Here is a 21,267-nt window from a genome sequence, read left to right as displayed (position 1 = left end):
CAAGACCTTAGTCAAAAGGAAAACAAACAAACAAAAAAACCAGTTAAGAGTTGAAGACAGAGGCAAGGTGGTGTGAAGACACCATGGCAACCCAGGCTGAGGCTCAGGGACAGCCAGTGTGTCCGTGGCCAGCTCGGAAAAGCTTGAGCGTCAATCGAGGGCCCCAGGGAACAGCTCCAGTGCACAGCAGGCTTGTGCAGTATTCTCAAAGCCCTGGATGGGTTCGGCCCTCAGTCCTCCAGCACTCAGCAGGCAGAGGCAGGCGGGTGCTTGTTGTGGGTTGGGGCTACATGGTAAGACCTGGTCTCAACACACAGTCACAGACACAGACATACACGTACGCACACAGAGAACTGAATAAGGGCTCAAGCAGGTCTGGAAGAGAGAGCAAGCAGAGTGCGGTGCAGGGCAGGGATGACCACTCTGTGAAGGCACACGGCCTCTACAGGAGGGAAAGCACTTGGGGGACTCAGTTACTATTCAGGGCTTCCTTTATAGGGTTTGAGAGGAGTTAGCTGAGCTGCCGAGGGACTGACTGAGAGTGGCTCCCTTATTTTGGTTGATGGGTTACTCTTTCTACTAGGCATGTCCCATCCCATACTGTATGATTTAATCTTTTAAAGTCTTTGATTTGTGTTTCTATGCACGTGTCTGTGTGTGCCATGTGTATTCTAGTGTCATGGAGGACAGAGGAGAACATCAGATCCCCTGGAGCTGGGCTGACAGGGAGTGGTGAGACACGGGATCTGGGACCTGGACTCAGGTCCTCAGCAAGAGCGGTTTGTTTTCCTAACATCTGAGCATCTCTCCGGCCCCATGATGTCTGATGTTAGCCAGGCACGCCCAGGTTACCCAGATATAGTAAGATAGTAAATAGAGGATTCTCCCTAAAATTCTCTTGAGAACACAGTTTGGTCATTTTTTTCAAAGAGTAATGTATGCTGGGCAGTGGTGGTGCACACTTTTAATCCCAGCACTGGGGGATAGAGGCAGGTGGATCTCTGTGAGTTCAAGACCAGTCTGGGCTACAGAGTGTGTTCTAGGTCAGCCAGGGCTACACAGAGAAACCCAGTCTTGACTCCCCTCCCCAAAGGTTTATTTTTATTTCATGTGTATGAGTGTTTGGAGGATTTTTTGCCTTGGGGTCACCTTGTGACCCTAACCCTGCAGTGGCCCCCAGGCTGAGGTGCCCCAGCTTCTCCCAGGGCAGCACTTTTACTCGTGCACTCAGTCCAGGAGCTTCTGGATTCTGTTTTTAATTTATTAGTGTGTGGGAAGCTCAGCGGGCCACTCTGGAGTGGGCGTCTTCCAGTTCTGAGGATGGCATGTTGGTTAACAGGCTTCCGTGGCAGGCACCCTTACCCACTGTGACCAAAGCATCACTGGTGTTATTTGGACGTTATTTGATGAGACCAGGTCCATCGCTAGCCCAAGATGACCTCTTGCTTATTCCCAAGTGTGGAGGTCATGGCTGCCGGAAGCACCAGGCCTGCCCACTGGAAGGCTTTCATGTTATCCTCCTATCTCCATTTCCTAGTTTCTACATCAAATAAGTCTGTGTCAAACTTGTACCTAGGGGACCTTGTGTGCTAGGTCAACACTCTACCAAAACCATGTCTTCAGGTCCCCGCAGACTGGAGAAGTCATTATTCTAGGTTTGTGGACTGGGTGACTGCCCTCTAGGCAGGCAATTATGGCTATGGCTACAGTTGGGATACCCAAATGTGAGGATGAGGTTGGGGGTAGGGGAGTGTTTGCAGCGGGGCCAGGAGTGTCTCCAGCCAAAGCAAACTCCGGACCCCTCTCTTCCCTGCAGTGTACCACTGGCTAGAGATGAGGACCAAAATGCGCATCATGGGCTTTCATGCTGAAGCCATCAAGCCACTAAATGAGGAGGCAGCTGCTGAGCTGGGTGCAAACCTGCTGGGCGAAGCCATCATCTTTGCCACCGCGGGCTGCTGTCTGCTGCTGGAGTTCTGTCGCCAGAAGACATCGAAACGCCGCAAGGAAGTGGCGCGCACGGCCACGGTGATGTCGCTCCGGGAGGATTTGGACCACCTGGAGGACGTGCTGGACGAGCTGCAGGTGCAGGTGCAGGAAGCCTTGCCCAGGAGCACACTGGGCGAGCTGCGAGCAGAGCTGCATACGGAGTTGCGGACGGAGCTGCGGGCAGAACTGCAGGCAAAGCTGCGGACGGAGCTTCGAGCAGAACTGCAGGCAGAGCTGCAGGCACAGCTGCAGGAGTTCAGAACCCAGGTCTATGAACCGGAGCTCGGGCCTGAACCCCAGTGCCCTGAGACCCCCCAGTGAGTAGAGGCCGCAGGACTCTGGCCTTGGACGCCGACTGCTGTCTGGGCTTGTCACATGACTGGCCTCTCTGCATGGGCCCACCCCCAAACTGTGCCAGCTAACATGCTTTGATCTCTGGGGACAGGTAGATCCTAGGCTCGGAGTCCTGGTGTGAGTACTCCTTCCTATGGGGTCTCTAACCCATTGGTGGGACATGCCAAGGACCCTTCCAGCCCCACAACTCAAAACCACCAGTGCAGGGAGAAAGGAGGGCAGTATGTTGGAGTCACCTAACAACCCTTCGGGTAGGACACTGGCCCGGCACACTGAGACAATCCCTGCCTTAGGGTCTGGAGCCCCATCTTCTTCCATGTACCTCACTTTTTAGGGAAAGAAACAGGGTCTGCCCTGCCCTGCCCTGCCCTGCCCTGCCCTGCCCTGCCCTGCCCGGCTAAGTCACTCTGGCCCCTCTACTAGCCTTTTGTAAAGACCACCTGCACCCTTAACACGTGGGCCCAGTTCCACAACTTTCTCAGGAACGTTCCATCCTCCCTCCCTGCCTTTGGTCTTCTGGGTAAAAAGCCACTTAAAATAAGGCAAACAGCAGCCTCACCTTCTGTCCAAATGGGACATTCCAGAAGACCAATTAATTCCCTACCCACTCCTTTGCTAACCCACTGGGCCACCAAGGAGTGGTTTATGAGTTTTACATGTTTTATAATTAAAGCAGCCCCAGGTTAAAGAGTGTGTCTCAAACCATCATTTGCTGAGTGAGCAGACGTGTCATTCATTCCAGTTAGGAAAGAACTAGGGGAGGGGATTTCTAGTGGCAAAGGGGGCAATCATCTTCTGAGACTCTTCCCAGGTAAAGTAGTCAACCCACAGTTAAACCCTTAAGACTTAATTATACAATCCCCAGACACTGCAGGATGGAGGAAGGAGGTTGGGTGAGGACGACAGAGGGAAGGGGCGGGGCAGGATGCAGGCCAGAACCAAGAGTGAGAAGCAGAAGGCAGTAGAATCCTTGAAAGGGTCCCCACAGCTGGCAACAACCCCATCTCCTGGTGGGACACTCCCCTCTTCCATAGCTGCCTTCGATGGGGCATAGCATTTAAAGTACTCCAGAGACCTTTGCATTTATAAAAACTGCAGATTTATTCAGCGAGGGCCCGTGTCCAAGAAGCTATGGTGTAGAAGTCGGAGGACCTATTTTTCCTCTTCTCCTCCCCCTCACTTCGTCTTCCTGGAGGGCAAAAATGGTCTGGACCCTGAAATCCTAACCCAAATAAAAAAACCACAAAACTGAGGTTCCAAAAAAGTTAAAGAATCTTAATTCCTTATAGAAAAGAGAGAGGAGCCAAGGCAAATGGGGAGGTATCCCAGGGGTGGGGGAAATGCCCCCTACTTGGTGGGATACCCCTCCTCTTACATAGCTGCCTCTGATGGGACAAAGCTTGGGGTATAGCATTTAAAAACTCCCACACCCCATTTTATCAAAACCAAAGAGAACAAAAAATTTCCCTTCCCCCCACAAAACCCAAATATATATATATACTTTTCTTAAAAAAAAATTCCAAGGCATTAAAGCGTTAAAGTGAATCCAGAACAAGAGAAGGTGAGATCCCCTCCTTCCTTCCCTTACTGTGGGGTTACTCATACATCCCCAGCAGAGGAACCAGCTCCAAGGGGATGGTGAAAGGGAAGGACCAAAGGGAACAAAGGGGTGGGACCTCCTTATCCAATCAGCAGCCAGCGTGGGTGTGACCACGGCACCAGGAAGCCACACCCTTGTGGAATCTTCCAAGTGGGAGCTGGTAGGGGAGAACGCATTCTTGTGTAACTCTTGGTCAAGTTGAGGCAGGGAAAGCAGGTGCCAGGCAGGAAGTACAAAAAGAAGAAATGGGTCTTCTGGGTCCCTGTAGTCAAGGAGAACCCCGCTTCCTCAGCTCCTGGACAAAGACTGAAAGGAATAAGAGGCAGAAGTCAGGCCAGTCTCGGTTGCCTTCTCTTCCAAGGAAGGCGCTTTCATGGATACAAGGGCCTGCATTAGAACAGAAGTGCTTCCCTCACCTTCGATTATTTCCTCTTTCATTTTCTGTAGCTCCTTCCGCACCTCTTCCACAAGCTCCTGCAAAGAGCCAATCAAGAGGGGGTCCCGGACTCAGAAATAATGACCCTCTCTCATTCCCACTTGTCTGAGGTTCTTAAACATCTACACTTATTTGTGTGCTTGTGCAGGTGTGTGCATTCACGCGTGAGGTATGCACATACACTTGGGGGTGGAGGGCAGAGAAGACCTTGAAAGAGTTTACTTCTATCATGTGGCTTTTGTGGACAGAACTCAGTTGGTTAAGAGTGGCGGCGTGCGGGGTTGGGGATTTAGCTCAGTGGTAGAACGCTTGCCTAGGAAGTGCAAGGCTCTGGGTTCGGTCCCCAGTGCCGAAAAAAACAACAAAAAAAAAAAAAAAAAAAAAAAAAAAAAAAAAGAGTGGCGGCGTGCACCTTTACCTGCTTAGCCACCGAAGTCTACTCTATCTCAGGGACAGTGATCTTAAATGCTACCTAAGCACACTACTGCTGAGCCACGCCCCCAGCCCCTCATTGGGGGATTCTAGGCAGGGGCTCTACCACTGAGCCACGCCCACAGCCCCTCACTTCCATTTTCCAGCAAGTCTGTTCATTTTCTTGCAATAATGCAGAGAGAACCTAGGCCCTTGCACATACTAATCAGGGGCTCTACCACTGAGCCCCCAGCCCCCAGTGGGGGATCCTAGGCAGTCTTCTGCTTAGCCAGGTTCTCCTCCCTTTCTTCTTGACTGAAGACAGAGAAAGCTGATTCAACAACCATTCCTACCTTCATCCTTTGACACAGCTGCCAAGGTCACAAAATGATGGGAATGTTCTATAGGAGAGTTCTAGATCTTTGGGGCCAGCGAACAGTACTGGAGAACATCCAGTACCAAGCTTGCCAAATGCACATAGTCTCCTGCCAACTCCAACAGGAGTGGATGGCTGGAGCCACCGAACCACTGCCGATTCTGGGCACTCAGCAGGAATGAGTGGTAGAGTGGTAAGGCCTGTTAGAGCTACTGGAAAAGTGTGGGTGTCTGTCACCCTTGGACCCCACCCACCAACTCCTTTTCTCGGGCTAGAAGAGGTTTCTGAGCCTTTCCTACAACCATTCTGGAGTCAGGGCTGTCTCTCCTGACATCTTTCCCCAAGCTACCTGCTTCACCCTCTCCAAGTCGGAGTCATCACTGGAGCTGGGCACAGAGGGGTGGGCCTCGGAGGTAGTCACAGAAGAGGATGACTTCATCCTGGAAGAGTTGGACAGGAGTGAGGTAGGATGGTAGGTTGCCTCCCTCTTTTCCTATCCCAGGGGCTATATTATGTTCCTCCCCAACAGCCATGACCTACCTTGGCAAGGTTGTGCTGTTCTTTTCCCAGGGTCTTCGCACAGGTTCTGGGAGGGTGGTGGGGCAACAAATAAAGATCAGAGACAAGCATTGCCACCACAGTACCATACCACCACCACTTAGCACTCAACCCACTAGGTCAAAGAATTTTAGAAAACTATAAAACTGAGTACTGTTTTCACAGATTTCCCCCTGTAGTGCTTTCAAAGCCAAGAACAATGCATCATGGGATTTGTAGTTTCTATGTATAGACAGGGCTGTCTGTCACTCACCACTTTGGGCAGGGATTCGGGCCTCTGACTCCTCCTGCTGGCGGTAAATAGAAGTATCATAAACGGACCCTTTTATGCCCATGTTCTTCTTCCAGGTCCAAAGCCAACTCAACCCTGTCACATCACCTCCTCCCTGCCCTAGGGTACCAGCGTACATCATAAGGAATATAGAGCAGGAAGAACCCGTACTTACACTGGCTGACTCGTCTTTGGGGGGCTTCTCCCCAACCTGTGTGGCTTTCCTTCTGCAGAAGGGCAAGCAAGGGCAAGCTACAGTTCACGCCCCGCACTCAATAGGACCCCTTCCCACTGCTAAATTCCAGTATTGTTTGAAAAGTTAAAGGGGCCTGCGAGATGGCTCAGCAGCTAGAAGTTCCCGCCGCCAAGCTGAATCCCCTGATCGAACCCCAAGGACCCATGTGAAGGTGAAGTAGAGAACTGAGTCTTGCAGATTATCCTCTAACCTCCACATGGACAAACGCAATGAATAAATAAACATAATAATACTTTTAAAAACGAGATGCCGGCAGATCTCTGTGAGTTCAAAGCCCCCCTGGTCTACATAATGAGAGACTGTCTCAAAATCAAAACAAAACAAAACAAAAACCCTCTTGGGAAAGCATGGTACAAGCCTGCAATCCCAGTATGGGATAGGCAGAGGCAGGAGAGTCATTCTAAGTTCCAGCCTAGCCAGGGCTGATGTTCAGCAGCACCACTCAGTTTAGGGCTGAGATGGTTCAGTAAGGAAGGTGCTTGCTGTTTTTATTTTTTATTTTTAAGATTTATTTATTGTATATAAGTACAACGTAGCTGTCTTAAGACACACCAGAAGAGGACATCAGATTCCATTACAGATGGTTGTGAACCACCATGTGGTTGCTGGGATTTGAACTCAGGACCTCTGGAAGAGAAGTCAGCGCTCTTAACCGCTGAGCCATCTCTCCAGCCCCCAGGTGCTTGCTGTTAAACCTGACATCTTGACTCCAATTCCCAGAACCCACACAGTGGAAGGAGACAAACAACTCTTCCAGGGAGCCATGGGCACACTTGTATATACAACAACAACAACAACAACAACAACAACAACAACAAAAACCTGAAAATTTAAGGAAAAATCCAGCCTAGAGATTGCGCCTCTAGGATCTGGAGGGGTCCCCCATAATTCCAAGACTGAAAATCATAAGAACTATAAGGGTGAGGAGGCTTCTAGGTCAGCAAGCTGAGAGTCTAAGAACCTAAGCTTCCAGGGGTTGGGGATTTAGCTCAGTGGTAGGCGCTTGCCTAGGAAGCGCAAGGCCCTGGGTTCGGTCCCCAGCTCCGGAAAAAAAAAAAAAAAAACCAAAAAAAAAAAAAAAAAGAACCTAAGCTTCCAGAACGTTCAAGCGGAATCTCCCATGGCTCAAGCAGGGAGTGTGAGAGCACTTTCCAGCCTGTGAGCCACCTGGGGATGAGTCTCCAGCATGGTGTCCTGGGCATGGCTGTCATCAGACAGCACCGCCAAAGACACAGAGAAGCTGGGTGCAGGTGGAAGTCAGCCTGGGCTAGACATGAAAAGGCAGGAAGGGGAGGGGCCCAATCAGCACTCCAGCAGCCTAACCCTGAAACTGCAGCATGTGGGCGGATGACTTCTAAGGGACTCAGGCTCACCTCCGGGCCAGCATGGCGTTCATCTCTTCCATAAGCCCCCCACCAGTGCCTCGACTATTCTCAGCTTTGGGGGCCAGGGGCCCCCCAGAGGCCTCCTCCTGCTGAAGGAATGAAAAAGGGGGAGAAGGCTTCACAGGTAGGCCAGGTGACCTCCCAGCCCTCTTGTGACACCTTTGGGGGACTCTGACCACCTCCCATTGTTCCCTCAGGGCTTCATCCCAGCCACTCCCATCCACTTTCCTACCTTGCTCACTTTCCTGAGTTTGGCTCCAGCAATGGCAGCGGCCAGGCCTGGGGCCCCGGAACCCCCACTACTGGGGCCCTGTGCTGTAGGGAGTGGGGGTGCAGGGGGTGGGGCTACACCTGTTCCATGACCTGCCCCAGATACCCCTGAGGGGGGCAGACCTGGGGGTGGGGGGGGACCCGGAGGAGGGGGAGGTCCTGGAGGTGGAGGTGGGCCCCCAGCTGGGGGAGCAGGTGGGCCTCCTGCAGTAAACACAAAGAAGGGTATTGCTGAGAGAGAAGCAGGATATTATGTCCTGCCTGCCCAACCCTCTCCTCCAGGGAGGTCCGCGTGACCCAGTCACTGAGCCATCACCTGCATTGGAGACCCGGCGCTCCAAATGTTCGGGCTGCCTGTACAGAGGAAAAGAAGCCGCTTCAGTCCCCAAACCAAGCAGGGGGGGAAGGGGAAGGGGACCACAGGAGGGGACAACCACGACACCACAGGACCAGAAGCCTCTGGTTCCTCTCAGGGGCCTGGGCGCACTCTTTTCAACTATGCAAACGGATGATTCCAAAGTGGCCATGGGTTCAGAGAGCTGTGGAACCCTAGGGTGGAGTGAGGAGTGGGGGATTGTGCCAGAATGGTTCATTCCCTCATCAGATTCTTTGGGGGTTTTTTGGGGTGGGGGGTTAGATTTTCTTTTTCTTTTCTTCCCTATTTAGACAAGGTCTCACTGTGTAGCCTAGGGTAGCCTGGAACTTTGCAGACCAGGCTGGGTTCAAACTTGCAGACCCACCTGCCTCTACCTTCTGAATGGCGGGAAAGGCGTGCAGCATCATGTCAGCTCCCTACTGATTTCTAAGGCCACTGAAATTCACTACATAGCCCAGGCTGGCCTCAACTCTTGGCAACCCTCCTGCCTCAGGCTCCCATGTCCCGAGATGACAGGCTGAGCGCCACCACACCTAGTTTTGCAGGACGTTTCTTCATCTCCGGGAGCTTGGCCACTGGTGTCTGAATGCTGTTTACCTCTAGACTCATGGCCCTCTCACCTTTCTAGAAAGTGAAAACTGGCAGGTTCTGAACTCTGGGAGGTATGGGGTGCCCAGGAGGAGGGAGGGTCCCCACCTTTTCTGTAGTTCCAGCTCCTCTGGGGAGGGGCCATTCTGGGTAGACCAGGCAGGGGGTGCTGGGGCAGGGGGAGGCCCACCTCCTGGAAGGTGAAGGGAAAACCACAGTAAGACAACAGGAGCTCGATCTTCCCTGTTCCCTCGCCTCAGCCGGATGCCATCCCAGTGAACCAGAGGCCCTCACAGCCCTCGAAAGGAGTGGCCTCCCTGGGCCTGAGCCCCAGCGAGGTGGGACACCCACAGGACACCGAGATCTAGTAGTTGCTAAGCAGGTTAGAAATCTGCAGGAACAATCAAACACATTTCCAGCTCGTAGGGACTAACCACAGGCCTGCACTCCCGATGGCTTCTCCACAGACAGAGTGGGTAAGCTCTTCCACCAATACTAATAAGGCAGTGAAGCCAACACCTCAGCCGTTGGGTGTTTTCCGTCTACAGAAAGCAGAGCAGTCTATCTAATAAAAAATTTGAAAAAAGGGTTGGGGATTTAGCTCAGTGGTAGAGCGCTTGCCTAGGAAGCGCAAGGCCCTGGGTTCGGTCCCCAGCTCCAAAAAAAAGAACCAAAAAAAAAAAAAAAAAAAAATTGAAAAAAAAAAAAAGCACATTTACACACACACACACACACGAAAGAAAGAAAAAAAGAAAGAAAGAAAGAAAGAAAGAAAGGAAAAAGAAAAAGAAAGAAAGAAAGAAGGAAGGAAAGAAAGAAAGAAAGAAAGAAAGAAAGAAAGAAAGAGTAGTCACCTAGGGCACGGCTTTGAAAGTGCTGTCCGAGGGGGCTGGGGACGTGGCTCAGTGGTAAAGCACCTGGAGAACCTGTCCGAAGCCACCCCCATTAAATCACCAGCATCAAAAAAAAAAAAAAAAAGACAGGATCTTGGCATCATTAGGGAACTTGAAAGAATAAAAATAAATAAATAAAGGAAGTCTTGCTCCCTGCACTCCAGCCTGCACTTGACCCAGATCACCACATGGGCTGAATGTTTCCAGAAACAGAAATACCATGTATCTGGGCACAGGGCGCACGCCCTTGATCCCAGCACTCAGAAGGCAGAGGCAGGCGGATCTCTCTCTGAATCTGAGGCCAGCCCAGTCTACAGTAAGTTTCAGGACAGGCAGGGCTACCCAGAGAAATCCTGACGAGAGAGAGAGAGAGAGAGAGAGAGAGAGAGAGAGAGAGAGAGAGAGAGAGAGAGAGAGACACAGACAGAGACAGACAGACAGATGGAGGGAGAGAGACAGAGAGAGACAGAGAGAGAGACAGAGAGAGAAAGGAAAAAGAAAGAATGGGAGGAAGAAAGAGAAAGGAATAAAAGGAAAGAGGAAGGAAGGAAGGAGGGAGGGAGGGAGGGAAGGGAAATTTAAAGATGACGTAGACTTTATTCTGGACTGCGATGGCACCAGGCTGACACACAGCAGGCAGCCCTGCAGCACTGAGAAGCTGTCCTAAGCCACCTAAGAATCTTGCTTTACAGCAGACATGGCTGTGGGGCCCAGAATGGCCCAGAACTCTCCATCCTCTCACGCCTCGCCTTCTCAAAGGCTCACATTACACGTATGCACCATGACCAACACAGGCAACACAATGGCGGCTGGACAGACAGATGTCTTGGTGCGGCAAGTGGTCAAGGGAAACCTGCTATCACCTCTGAGTGGGGTCCTCACCAAGCGCTGACAGCTCCCACTGGTCTTCCTCCATGGGTCAGCTGATTTCTAGGTGGGTAGACTCAGGCCCTGAAGGGCAGGGTAGCAGCTTCAGCCTGCAGAGCGCTGCTGAGGGGGCTCTCCTGCTCACCCCAAACCCCAGTCCGTTTGGTTGTTTGAGACAGGGTTTCTCTGTGTAGCCCTGGCTGTCCTGAAACTCACTGTGTAGACCAGATCAAGAGATCCACCTGCCTCTGCCTCCTGAGTGCTGGGACTAAAAGCATGAACTACTACTATGTGTTTTGTTTTGTTTTTCATTTTATATGTATGGGTGTTTTGCCTATACATGAATTCCTGTGAACCACATATGTGCCAAGTGCCCACAAAGGCCAGATGTCAGATCCCTTGGCACTCTGAGCCACCTGGGGGTGCTGGGAGTCAAACCCAGGTCCTCTGGAAGAGCAGTAAATGCTCTTAAGCACTGAACCATCTCTCCTGTCCTCCAACACACACGCACGCACGCACGCACGCATATACACACATGCACACACACACTTTTGAGATAGAGCTTTATGTAGCTCAGGCTGTCTCACACTTCCTGTGTAGCTGAGATGGCCTTAATCTCATTATCCTCCCTCCTCTACCTGCTGAGCGCTGGGACAACAGGCACCGAGTCCATGCAGTGCTGGGGACTGAATGCAGAGCCACACACAGGCTGGCTGAGCTCTCTACCTACAGACCTACGTCCCCAGTCCCGATCTTATTTGTAACAGAGTCTTGCTTCGTCCTCCAGGCCCGCCTGGGACTTGTTACAATCCCTGTTCCAGTCCCTTTATCATAATGGGAGCCCCAGCTCCATCCCACCTGCCCATCTAACCTTCCAAGGCCTCCAGGGCATTGGCCATGCCGATCGCAAACTGCGCAGCGTCCTCCTTGCTGCCGAAGTTGAGGCCCCAGACCTGGCGGGCATCACGCCACTGGTGGAATATGGGAGTGGCCTGATTGTACTTGACACCTCGAATGATGGCACAGTTGATAACCACCTACAAGAGCACACAGGTCGGCGGGGGCTCAGTGGCAGGGAGGCAGGGAGGCGGAGGGACAGAGGGACAGAGGGAGCCTGCACCTGCTGGTCAGGCTGCAGCTTGCGGCCAACAACTCGGAAGGAGTTAGTGGTGGGGTTGTGGTAGATCTGGACGCGGCTGAAGGCCTGGGGACCGGTGCCAGCAGGAAGCCATCGTTTGTTGCTGTCATCGTAAAGCATCACAGTAGCCCGGCTGGAACAAATGACCGTCTCGTTGCTAGGGGAGAAAGCAGAGGGACCAGTCACATTCTTCTTAGATCCATACAGTACACGCAGAAAACAAACTGCAGCCTGTACATGAATGTGCGGGGATGTGGTTGTACATGCATGCCTGGGGGGGGGTGTTGCTCAGTGGTTAGAGCCCCTGCCTAGACTCCCCCAGGGAGGGGCTGGGGGCGTGGCTCAGTGGTAGAGCCCCTGCCTAGAATCCCCCAGGGAGGATTGCCCCCAGCATGCTCACTCCGGCCCCTAGTTGAGTACACAGTACTATAAAAGAAGATAAATTGACAGCTGAGTGCACTGTAGGGAAGAGATAGGCCCCACACAGGAAGAGGCAGAAAGAGATAAAGTAGGGTCCATAAGACTTGAGCTGGGGGCTAGGCAGCTTGCTCAGGTCCTGGGCTCAGCCTCTACAGCCTTAGTCAAAGTGGAAAAGGCAGAGTCGCCAGGACTAGCAGACAGCAGGGAGTCAGCTGAGAACAGCCTCTGCCTGGCCTCAGTTTCCCCATCTCTCCCACCTCTCCACTCCCACCTCTGCCCCCAGCTCAGGTCAGATAAGAAGGGCAGGAAGTGTGAGGACAAATCCCAGGACCCTGGGGATGTTTCCCCTGAGGCGGCTTTTACTGGCCACCTGGTCCAGCTGGTTCCCCAGGGCCCCAACGGCCATTTGGCACACATTCCTGGCTGCACTGTCACACCCTGTGGCTGGGGATGGAGACACAGTGGTGGCCCAGACAGACTGCTCTGCCACCACCCTCCAGACCTGTCCTGGTACAGAGAACCTCAAGAGTCAAGAATTCAGGCTGGGGAGTCCCCCAGGGAGCAGCTGGTCCAGCCCGGGGGTGCAGGCAGAGAGGAGGAGGCTGATGCAGGAAAACAACAGCTCAAATAGAGACCCACACACCACAGACCTGGGTTCAAATCCCCAGCGAACCCTTCTTCCACATGACCAGAGAGCTCACGTCTGGGAAGACATGATGGTCCCTACCTCTCAAAGGCTGGGAGTAGAAATGGACCTGGTTACTTAAAGTACTAGCACGGTACCTAGTATACACTGGGGTACTGAGTGCTTGATCACTGTCACCACTGAGGGCTCAGTACTGTCAGTACCCTGACATCTCCATCACACAAGACCCCCACAAACACACCTGCCCTCCTAGAAGACTCAGTTTTCTTCCAGGACAGGCCGTAGGGCTTGCAGACAGGAAGTAACTTGGTCAAGGTCACATACAGACAGGGGAAGTTGGGGGGAGCTCAGGCCCCACCCACCCCCACCAGACAGGGGAAGTTGGGGGGAGTTCACCCCACCCCCACCAGGCTTTTTCCTCAAAAGAAGAAGTTTGTGGTTTCCAGGGGGGAGAAACTTCACCCCACAATGGCGGGGGCGGGGGCTGGGGATTGGGGCGTGACGCCATGCCATAAGAGTTCAGCAGGGAAAGCCCCTGGCAGGCTAGGCCCCGAACTGAGCACCCCACACCTTCGCATGTACGTTGCTCTGTTTCCTGATCTTTAGCTGGGCCCATGCCTCGAGCCTACCCAGGTCACTCCCACTGTCCCACTGTGTCTCTTCGGGATGAATGCTGTTCCCCCTGGACGCAGGGGAGAGGGCCCAGAGAGGTGGAGTGCTCCCCGTGCAGTCACAGTGCCACAAAGTAGCTGAGAGAGGCTCCCAGGTCCCACTGTTAACCACAGACAGAGCTGCGGGCCCTACCCAAACATCAGGTGCCATTTGAAACAAGCATAGCTTCAAGGGACTGTTTCTGGCTCAGGTAGGCACCCTAGGCAGGGCTGGGCAGGGCTAAAGCCTCACCCACACCTGCCACCCACACCCAAGGCAGACTCTGGCCAGATGCCCAGGGCAGACTGCATCACTGCCCCACCCAGGTGCACTTTGGCCTCCCAGGTGGTCCTGCCCTGTCATGGCTCTGGTACTGAGGGAACACTGCTGGCTGGGTGACCCTGGACTGGGCCCTGTCCTCAACTAAGCCTTAAAGATGACCTTATAGAAGGACCTTCTTAAGACCCAATCTCAGTCCCCATCCGTCCCCATGTTCCTGCCTCCTGCCACTCCCCGCTTTACCCACTCCCCACACCCACTGACACTGCCACCCCTGCGAAGCCCTCTCTGTTCCCCATCCAAGGATTCTGACTGAGGTGCCCTGTGCTCTGGTCTCTCCTTCCCTCTTGCCTTTGCTCAGTCTGTTCCAACCTTTACATTCTGTTCCAACGTCCCCTTTCCGTTTGCACACCCCTCACCCCCACCCCACCCCCACCGGCTCTACCTAGATGTCTCCCCTTCCCAGAACTCCTCCCAACCACTTCATCCACACAGTCCTTTCTGCTTGACGGTCTTTTGTTCTGAGACACCCTTGTAACTCAAGCCTAGGATAAAAACAAAAACCAGAACCAGCCTGAGCTGGATGGGGCCTGAGCCCAGTCATCCTAGCACTCAGGAGGCTGACGCAAGACGATCTCACGTTTGAGGCCAGGCTGGCTGTGTAACACAGTGAGACCCGGTCTCCAAGGAATGAAACACCAAACCAGGGCTGGTGAGATGGCTCAGCAGCTGAAGGAGCTTGCCTCCAAGCCTCATGACCCCGGTTCGATCCTGGGGGAGGCAGAGAACAGTCTCCCAGGAGTTGTCCTCTGACCTCCAACCACCCAAAGTCAAAATAAACTATTTTTTCCAAATCCTTAAAAAAGAAAAGGTTAAGAAACAGTGAATTTAGGTCAAAAGCATGAAGACTTGCAAAGTGTGTTTTCCCCTAGGCCCTTGTCACCTGAGAAGCTGCTCATATCACTTGCCTACGAGCGGGTATATTTAGGCGCCCTACCTTTTAAAGCGGCACCCCCAACGGTCTACACTCCTTCCTTCATGCCTTGCCTTTTTATAAATAAGCCAGACTTTTCTTATCTTTCAATGAACATGAGTTCAAAACAGAGCTCCTCTGCTCGCCCACTTGCTCGCTGTGCGATCTTTGCCCAGTGTCTTCACCTCTCTGTGCCTGCATTCCGTCACCTGTCAGAGGGCTAAGGCAGCATCAGTCTAGCCCATCTGATTGCTGAGTGGTGCATCTGGAAATTGGAGCCCCATCCTTGGAACAGAGTCGTCAACCTTCAAAATGTCAGCAGCTACTGTCGAGTCTGCTGTTCACAACTGCTAAGTACTCCCTGGTGCTGGGCACCACTCTGGGCTCTTGAGATGCACTGAGGAGCCAAAGGGCTCCTCAAGGACCTGGTGTTTTGGCAGAGGAGATGTAAGGTAGCAGATCTAGCTAGAGCCCTGTGCTTGGGAGGCGAAGGCAGGACGGTCTTTGTGGGCTTGAGGCCAGCCTGGGTCACATGATGAGACCCTATCCCAACAAGAAGCAGCAGGAAAATCCTCACAGGGTATATATCTGTGACCCCAGCTTTTGGGAGATGGACGTAGGAGGATCTGGAATCCAAGGGGGCAGTGGAGGGCTGGCAAGATGGCTCCGTGGGTAAAGGTGCTTACTGCTAACCCTGATGACCTGAGTTCAATCCCCAGAACCTTCACAGTGGAAGGCGAGTCTCTTCTCTCCCTGGGCAGCCAGTTCTAGACCCACCCTCCTTCTGTGTAGCTTCATGTACAGTGCCTCGGTTTCCCAGCCGGGGAGTTCCCAACACACTGAGTCCCGAACCCACAACCCTGCAGCTGATAAACTCCACCTGGGCAGCTGGAGGGAACTAAGAGAGAGGGAGTCTCTGGGGACAGAGGTGGCCAAATACTGGCAGTTCCCTCTACTGCTACCCACCCCCAGCCTTACCCCACCATCTCCTTGCACCATTAAACTCGTGACACACACACACACACACACACACACACACACACCCTGAACTCTTAAGTCTCTGAAGCAGAATAGTCCGGGGTGGCCTAGAATGCAGCCAGACTGGCCTCCAACTTGCCGTGTAGCAGAAGATGACCTTATTGGGTGAGTGGGTGAAGGAATGGTAATGGTAAGTAAAAAACAGACAGCTCTAGTTTTTTCTTTTTGTAATATTACTAGACTTAGACAATCCTAGGTACAAATTCAAACCTTACCACAGCTAAATTGATTTTTATACATTTTTGAAACTGGGACTCAATAACCCAAGCTGGCCTCCAGCTCTTGATCCTCCTGCATTCACCTCCTAAGTACTGCGTTACAGGCATGAGTCACCACATCATACTCCCAAACCATTAAACTTTAACAGGCCATTTCCTTAACATTGCTGAGCCTCAGTTTTACTACCTGTAAAGTGGGGGTAAGACCAGGGGCACAAGTTTGTACTTTCATTGCTCTTAACTGCCGTGGAGATGAAAACGGAAAGAAGATGTGTGACCGAACCCGCTACATCACTTAAAAGGGAAAGAAAATAACAACCGCTGCTAGCGTTATTGCAAGAGGAAAGGAGTGAAGCTTTCAGAATTCTGCCCAAGAGCCCTCAGACCTCTGACCCCTTCTCTGCCTTTTCCCAGCTCCCGGATGCAGCAGACACTCGGCAAATATTTGTCAAACTGGGAGAAAAAGAACTGTATCTTGTAATTTTCCATCTCAACCACCACCTCCCTTCCCACTCCCCACAGGGCTGTCCCCAGTCAAACCAGTCCTGCCCCCTTCCCCACCACAGCATAAGAACCTCTGAGGGCACTGGACCCAAGCTTCAAAGTCTGGGGGATGGGGCTCAGTTTACCCAGCAAGGAATAAGGAATGGGTCTGTCTGTCTCTGTGTCTCTCTGAATCCTAGCTGTCCTTGGAGAAGTGACACAGCCAAGCAAGTGACCAAGGACGAGGAGACCCTCTCCTAAGAGAGTGGGGGCTCGTTCAGTTCAAGTTGTGCCTACCCTTCAGTTCAAGTTGTGCCTACCCTCAGGGGAGGGAGGTCTGGCCCTGGCCACAGCCAGAGGGGGACGGGCTGCAGAAGGACGGGGGCTGGGGGTGGGGGTGTAAGGGGCTGGCCTAGACGTTGCTCCTGCCCTTTTACGGTCTCAGCGAGTGAGGCGGCACTAACTCGGACATCCGCCATCCGCCTTCCACCGGGCCTGGGACCGGAAACGGGTGGGGGAGGGGCGGGGCTGGGGGCAGCAAGAAAGGAGGGGGGTAGTGGAGGAACTGACCCCCTTTAGGGGGACAGAGCTCCCACGGGGGAGGGAAGGCCAGGCAGGAAGTCTCCAGGGTGTCTCGATGTCCCCCTTCTAGCTCTAGACGCTAACACTCCCACATGCCAAGGGACAGACTTGGGAAGGAGGGAAAGAGGGAGGGGTCCTAGCTCAGGGCCCTAGAGAAGAATGTCACCTAGATGTCAGAGGGCAAGACTGGAGGATGTGCGCATGGGGGGTTAAGCCCAAACTGTCCCCAGGAGACTCCTCCTCTAACCAGGGGCTTTGGGGCAGGAAGTCCCAGCCAAAGTGGAGGAAGGGAGATAGTATTGTCAAGATGTGGCCCCAAGGGAGAGATTATGGGGGGGCTGGGGCTGAGAGGAGGGGAGGCCTCTACCAGCCCAGGCCCCACCCTCAGGTGAGCCCAGGAGTTCAGGGCAGGTCCCAGGGAAGACATTAAAAAAAAAAAAAATCCCTGAGTCCCCCTCACCCACAGGATTAAATTCCTGGGAAGAGAGCTGGAAGAAGCGGGTAAGCCTGGGTCCCTGAGGGAGAAGGCTATGACCTTGACGCTTTCCAGCGCCCCCTCCTCCAATCCCACGGCTTGGGGAAGGGGGTGACACCCGGCGACATTGAGCCCAAGGGGAGGGGCCGTGGTGTGGGGAAAAGCAGCTGGCCACAGTGCTCACTCGGGGGCCCGCCCCCCACACCAGCTGTCTCGACAGGTGAGTCAGGAAGACAAAGGCCCCCCTCCCCCAGCTGCCGCGCCCCCTCCCTCACAGGCCACCAGGTTAGGGGGTGGGGGTGAAACCAGAACCGTCCTCTGGCCCGGGGGCCAGGAGCCGCCCTGGGCCTGGAGTGCTCCGGGGCCCTAGGACCCACCCAACCTGGGTGCCTAAGGGGAGAAGAGTCCCACACAGACCCTCTGGGCCCCGTGGGTCAGAGTCTCAAGAACCCCTCCACCAGAGAACCTCCGTGTCCATCAAATTTTGGGACATCAAGAAGTACCCCCAAAGTTAAGGAGCGCGGTTCCACTCTGGGACTCTCATCCAGTGCCCCAGACGCAAGGGTCCGAAGACCACAACCCGAGACTCAGAGTTTCAGGGCTCGGGTTCTCAAGCCAGCCTCCCACCTGGTTTTGAGTTTGGGGGCGGTAACTCTGAGCCCACTTACACCAGTTCATCCCTGCGACGTTCTACCTATCTGCGAACTCGGAGGTGCTCCCCCCAAAAGTCTTCAAATTCTGAGTCCCGAGAGCGCCCCTAAACCTGAAAGCCATCAAGAGAACCTCAGCCGGCACCGCCCCAAGCCTTTAGGGAGTAGTGTGGAGAAACGGGGTGTCGATATTTAGAGATCGCTCCAAGAGACATCGACCCAGATCTGGGACGCTCAAAGCGCTGTGTCCCCTAAATCCAGCCCCGAGCGAGCTGGGGGGAGGGGGACAAAGGCGGGGCGCGAAGCCGGGTCCCGGCTGGGACCCGGCTGGAGGGTTCGGGGCTCACCTCATGGCTGCGCGGAGGGCGGGCGGCGCGCCCACGGGGAGTGCTCCCGGGGCGCCCCTGATTGGAAGTGCAGGGGTGCGGGGCTGGCTCCAGGTTCTGCTCAGTCTCTCTCGGGGTCCCGCCCCATAGAGTCCAGCTTCCTGGGGAGAACGTGGACCGGGCCGGGGCGGGTCCTCAGGCGCCTCCTCCCTCCGGTGCTCTGATGTGCTGGGATCCCCTGCGATGGAAAGCGGGGTGCAGCGTCCGAACCTCGCCGGCGCACCCCCTCAGCCGGCAGCACCTACGCGGTTACTCTTACTACTGTACTCTCTTTGCTACATTTCGTTCCAAAATTCCACTCCCCACACCCACAATGCCCTGCGCCTTAAAGGGGCCGTGGACTCCTCCAGGCGAGGGATGGAGAACGTTTAAAAGGCAACGCGGAACCTAGGTCTTCCGCAATTGCACTCCTTCCTCTCAGTCTTGTGGCGTGGGGGTGCACCCTGGGCCTCACTCCCGAGTTGGAGGGGGAAGCTTGTTGGAAGGGAAGGGGCCATTCTTTGATCTCTAGCTGTCTCTACTATGGAATTCTTTAGTAGAGATCTAGGGGTGCCAGTTCTCCATTCCAACTCGCTCGGTGGACTTCTGTTCAGTTTTTATGGAGGGCGGGGGTTCTTCTGGTTAAGCAAAGGATCTCATTAATTTCCACCTTTAAGTAACACTTCCGTACATCCTCTGTTCCCCAGATCTCTCTTCTCAGGTCGGGCCCCACCCCTCGCCGCCCCCCACCCTCCGGGGAAGGTGTGGAGGAAGTGAGCGAGGGGGCGCGGCGGGCCGCTGACTCACCGCCGCCGGGTCGCGGCTGGGGTGGGGGCGGGGGTAAAGAAGGTAGGGGATAGACTAGGAGTGAAAGGTTGGAGGTGGGACCCCGATCTGCTTCCCACGCGTACCCAGCTATGGCTTAGTTTTGCCCACAGAGGATAGTAGGATCGTCCCAAGAATCCCGCAGGCTCAGAGGCTCGAAGACCCTCCCTGGAGCCCCTTCCACGCAAACACGTCGGGGCAGAGTCAGCCCAACCTCCCTCCAAGCCTTCCGCAGTGGGACCCATTAGGCCCCGCCCAGAGTTACATCACCATGCGGACACGCCCCTCCCGTAGAGCTCCACCTGGCAGGGTAAAAGGCGTTAACTCTGAGAAAACATCAGTTCCTGACTTACAGATCGAGAAACTAAGGCACAGAGACAGGGAATGGGTTTAGCTTATGATCGTCTTGTTTGGGTCCCCCCAAACTTACGGAGAATCAATCCACGTGGCCTTTGGCCAGTCCGTTTCCTGGATGGTATGCTGGCTCCCTGTTGGCCTTGCAAAAAACTCATCCTTCAGGCCAAACACTTAATTCTGCATTGAAAAATCTAGTACTCTAGTTGTCCTGCCGCAAACCCGGAGGCTGAGGCAGGAGGATCTCGAGTTTGAGGCCAGCCTAGGTTACAGGGTGACTTTAATGTCATCTGTCTGAGGTTATATATTTAAGAACACAAATGGAAATGGGTCAGCAGTTAAAAAAAATACTTGCTACTTTTGCAGAGGACCTAAGTTCAATTCCCAACACTCACAGGGCTAACAACTGCCTGAAATTATAGCATTATGTTTATACGCGCATGCCCACCACCTCCACACACATATATAATTGAAAATAATACAAGTAAATTTTTTTAAAAATTAAAACCACAAATGGGCCAGATGTGGCAGCGTAACAATAAAAACAGCAAAACAAAACCACACGTGCATCTATCGAAGACAGTGGTTTCTGAACCTTCCTAACACTTCGACCCTTTAATACAGGTCCTCATGTTGTGGTGAACCTCCCAACCATAAAACTATTCTCGTCGCCACTTCATAACTGTAACCCTGCTACTGTTATGAATCGTGATGTAAATATCTGTAGTTTCCGATGGTCTTAGGTGACCCCTGTGGAAGGGTCCTCTGATCCCCTGAGAAGTCACGACCTGCAGGTTGAAAACCTCTGGCCTAGGCTGTAATTCCTCAAGCCCCTCCAGGATCTGAGTGCACTGGAACAAGCACAGATTTGTATCGGCTTTTGGGTTCTCAACAAGGCCAAGCTAGAACAACAGTTATCCAACTAAAGGAGAGCCACGTTGCGTGTGCTCTTAGCCTCAAAGTTTTCCTCTGTTTGCCCATCTGTGAAACGGGAAGAGTGAAGCTCTATACTGCCTTCTCTAAGGCAAAAGCTAGCAAATTTCTTTCCTATAAAAGTCTCATTTAACAGGGCTAGAGAGACTCAGACTGTGAAGTGCCTGTTCTATGATCATTAGGACTGGGTATGGAGTCCCCAGTATCCATATGAAAGCACATCTCTTAACATCACCAGCACTGGAGGCAGCAGGACATGGCTGATTGCTGCACCTCACTGGCTAGAACAATCAAGGAAGATGTTCCTGAAGCCAGCCTCTAATCTCCACATACCTGTGCACACAGGGCATCTGTACCCCATGCACATGTGTACATAACTGTGCACATATGGAGTCCCATCGGGCGCAAGGCCTGGGTTCGGTCCCCAGTTCGAAAAAAAGAACCAAAAAAAAAAAAAAAGCAAACATAGGCCTGGCTCATTTGTGTTTCTGTGTGGTATCATGTGTGTACGTGTGTGTGTGTGTGTGTGTGTGTGTGTCTGTGTGTGTGTGTCTGTGTGTGTGTGTATGTGTCTATGTGCGTGTGTATGTGTGTCTATGTGTGGTGT

At 53.3% G+C, this 21,267-nt stretch overlaps 2 protein-coding genes across 5 annotated transcripts; one reads left to right on the top strand and one right to left on the bottom strand.

The window, feature by feature from the left end:
• The first annotated feature begins 1,815 nt into the window (after positions 1–1,815).
• On the top strand, positions 1,816–2,310 carry LOC116894496 (optic atrophy 3 protein homolog). Its single transcript, XM_032896205.1, has one exon. It carries the CDS (start codon positions 1,834–1,836, stop codon positions 2,308–2,310), a length of 477 nt encoding a protein of 158 aa, XP_032752096.1. The 5' UTR covers positions 1,816–1,833.
• Positions 2,311–3,419: 1,109 nt separating this feature from the next.
• Vasp (vasodilator stimulated phosphoprotein) lies at positions 3,420–19,218 on the bottom strand. 4 transcript variants are annotated; one of them, XM_032894307.1, is made up of 13 exons: positions 18,531–19,218; positions 11,751–11,925; positions 11,502–11,667; positions 8,979–9,063; positions 8,223–8,260; positions 7,869–8,110; positions 7,625–7,722; positions 6,171–6,222; positions 5,978–6,011; positions 5,707–5,752; positions 5,516–5,606; positions 4,360–4,417; positions 3,420–4,249 (listed from the first exon to the last, which is right to left on the bottom strand). In XM_032894307.1, the coding sequence occupies exons 1-13, from the start codon at positions 18,533–18,535 to the stop codon at positions 4,212–4,214; spliced, it is 1,128 nt and encodes a 375-aa protein (XP_032750198.1). In that variant the 5' UTR covers positions 18,536–19,218; the 3' UTR covers positions 3,420–4,211. The 4 variants fall into 4 exon arrangements, with proteins under 4 accessions (XP_032750198.1, XP_032750197.1, XP_032750196.1 ...); XM_032894306.1 differs by having other exon boundaries at positions 5,978–6,014; positions 18,531–19,215; XM_032894305.1 differs by having other exon boundaries at positions 7,625–7,725; positions 18,531–19,208.
• Positions 19,219–21,267: the final 2,049 nt, after the last annotated feature.

This window comes from Rattus rattus, chromosome 2 (assembly GCF_011064425.1).
Source record: "Rattus rattus isolate New Zealand chromosome 2, Rrattus_CSIRO_v1, whole genome shotgun sequence".
NCBI classification, from domain to species: Eukaryota; Metazoa; Chordata; class Mammalia; order Rodentia; family Muridae; genus Rattus; species Rattus rattus.
Note: the sequence above shows the minus strand (reverse complement) of the source record. Positions and strands in the feature narration are given on the sequence as shown.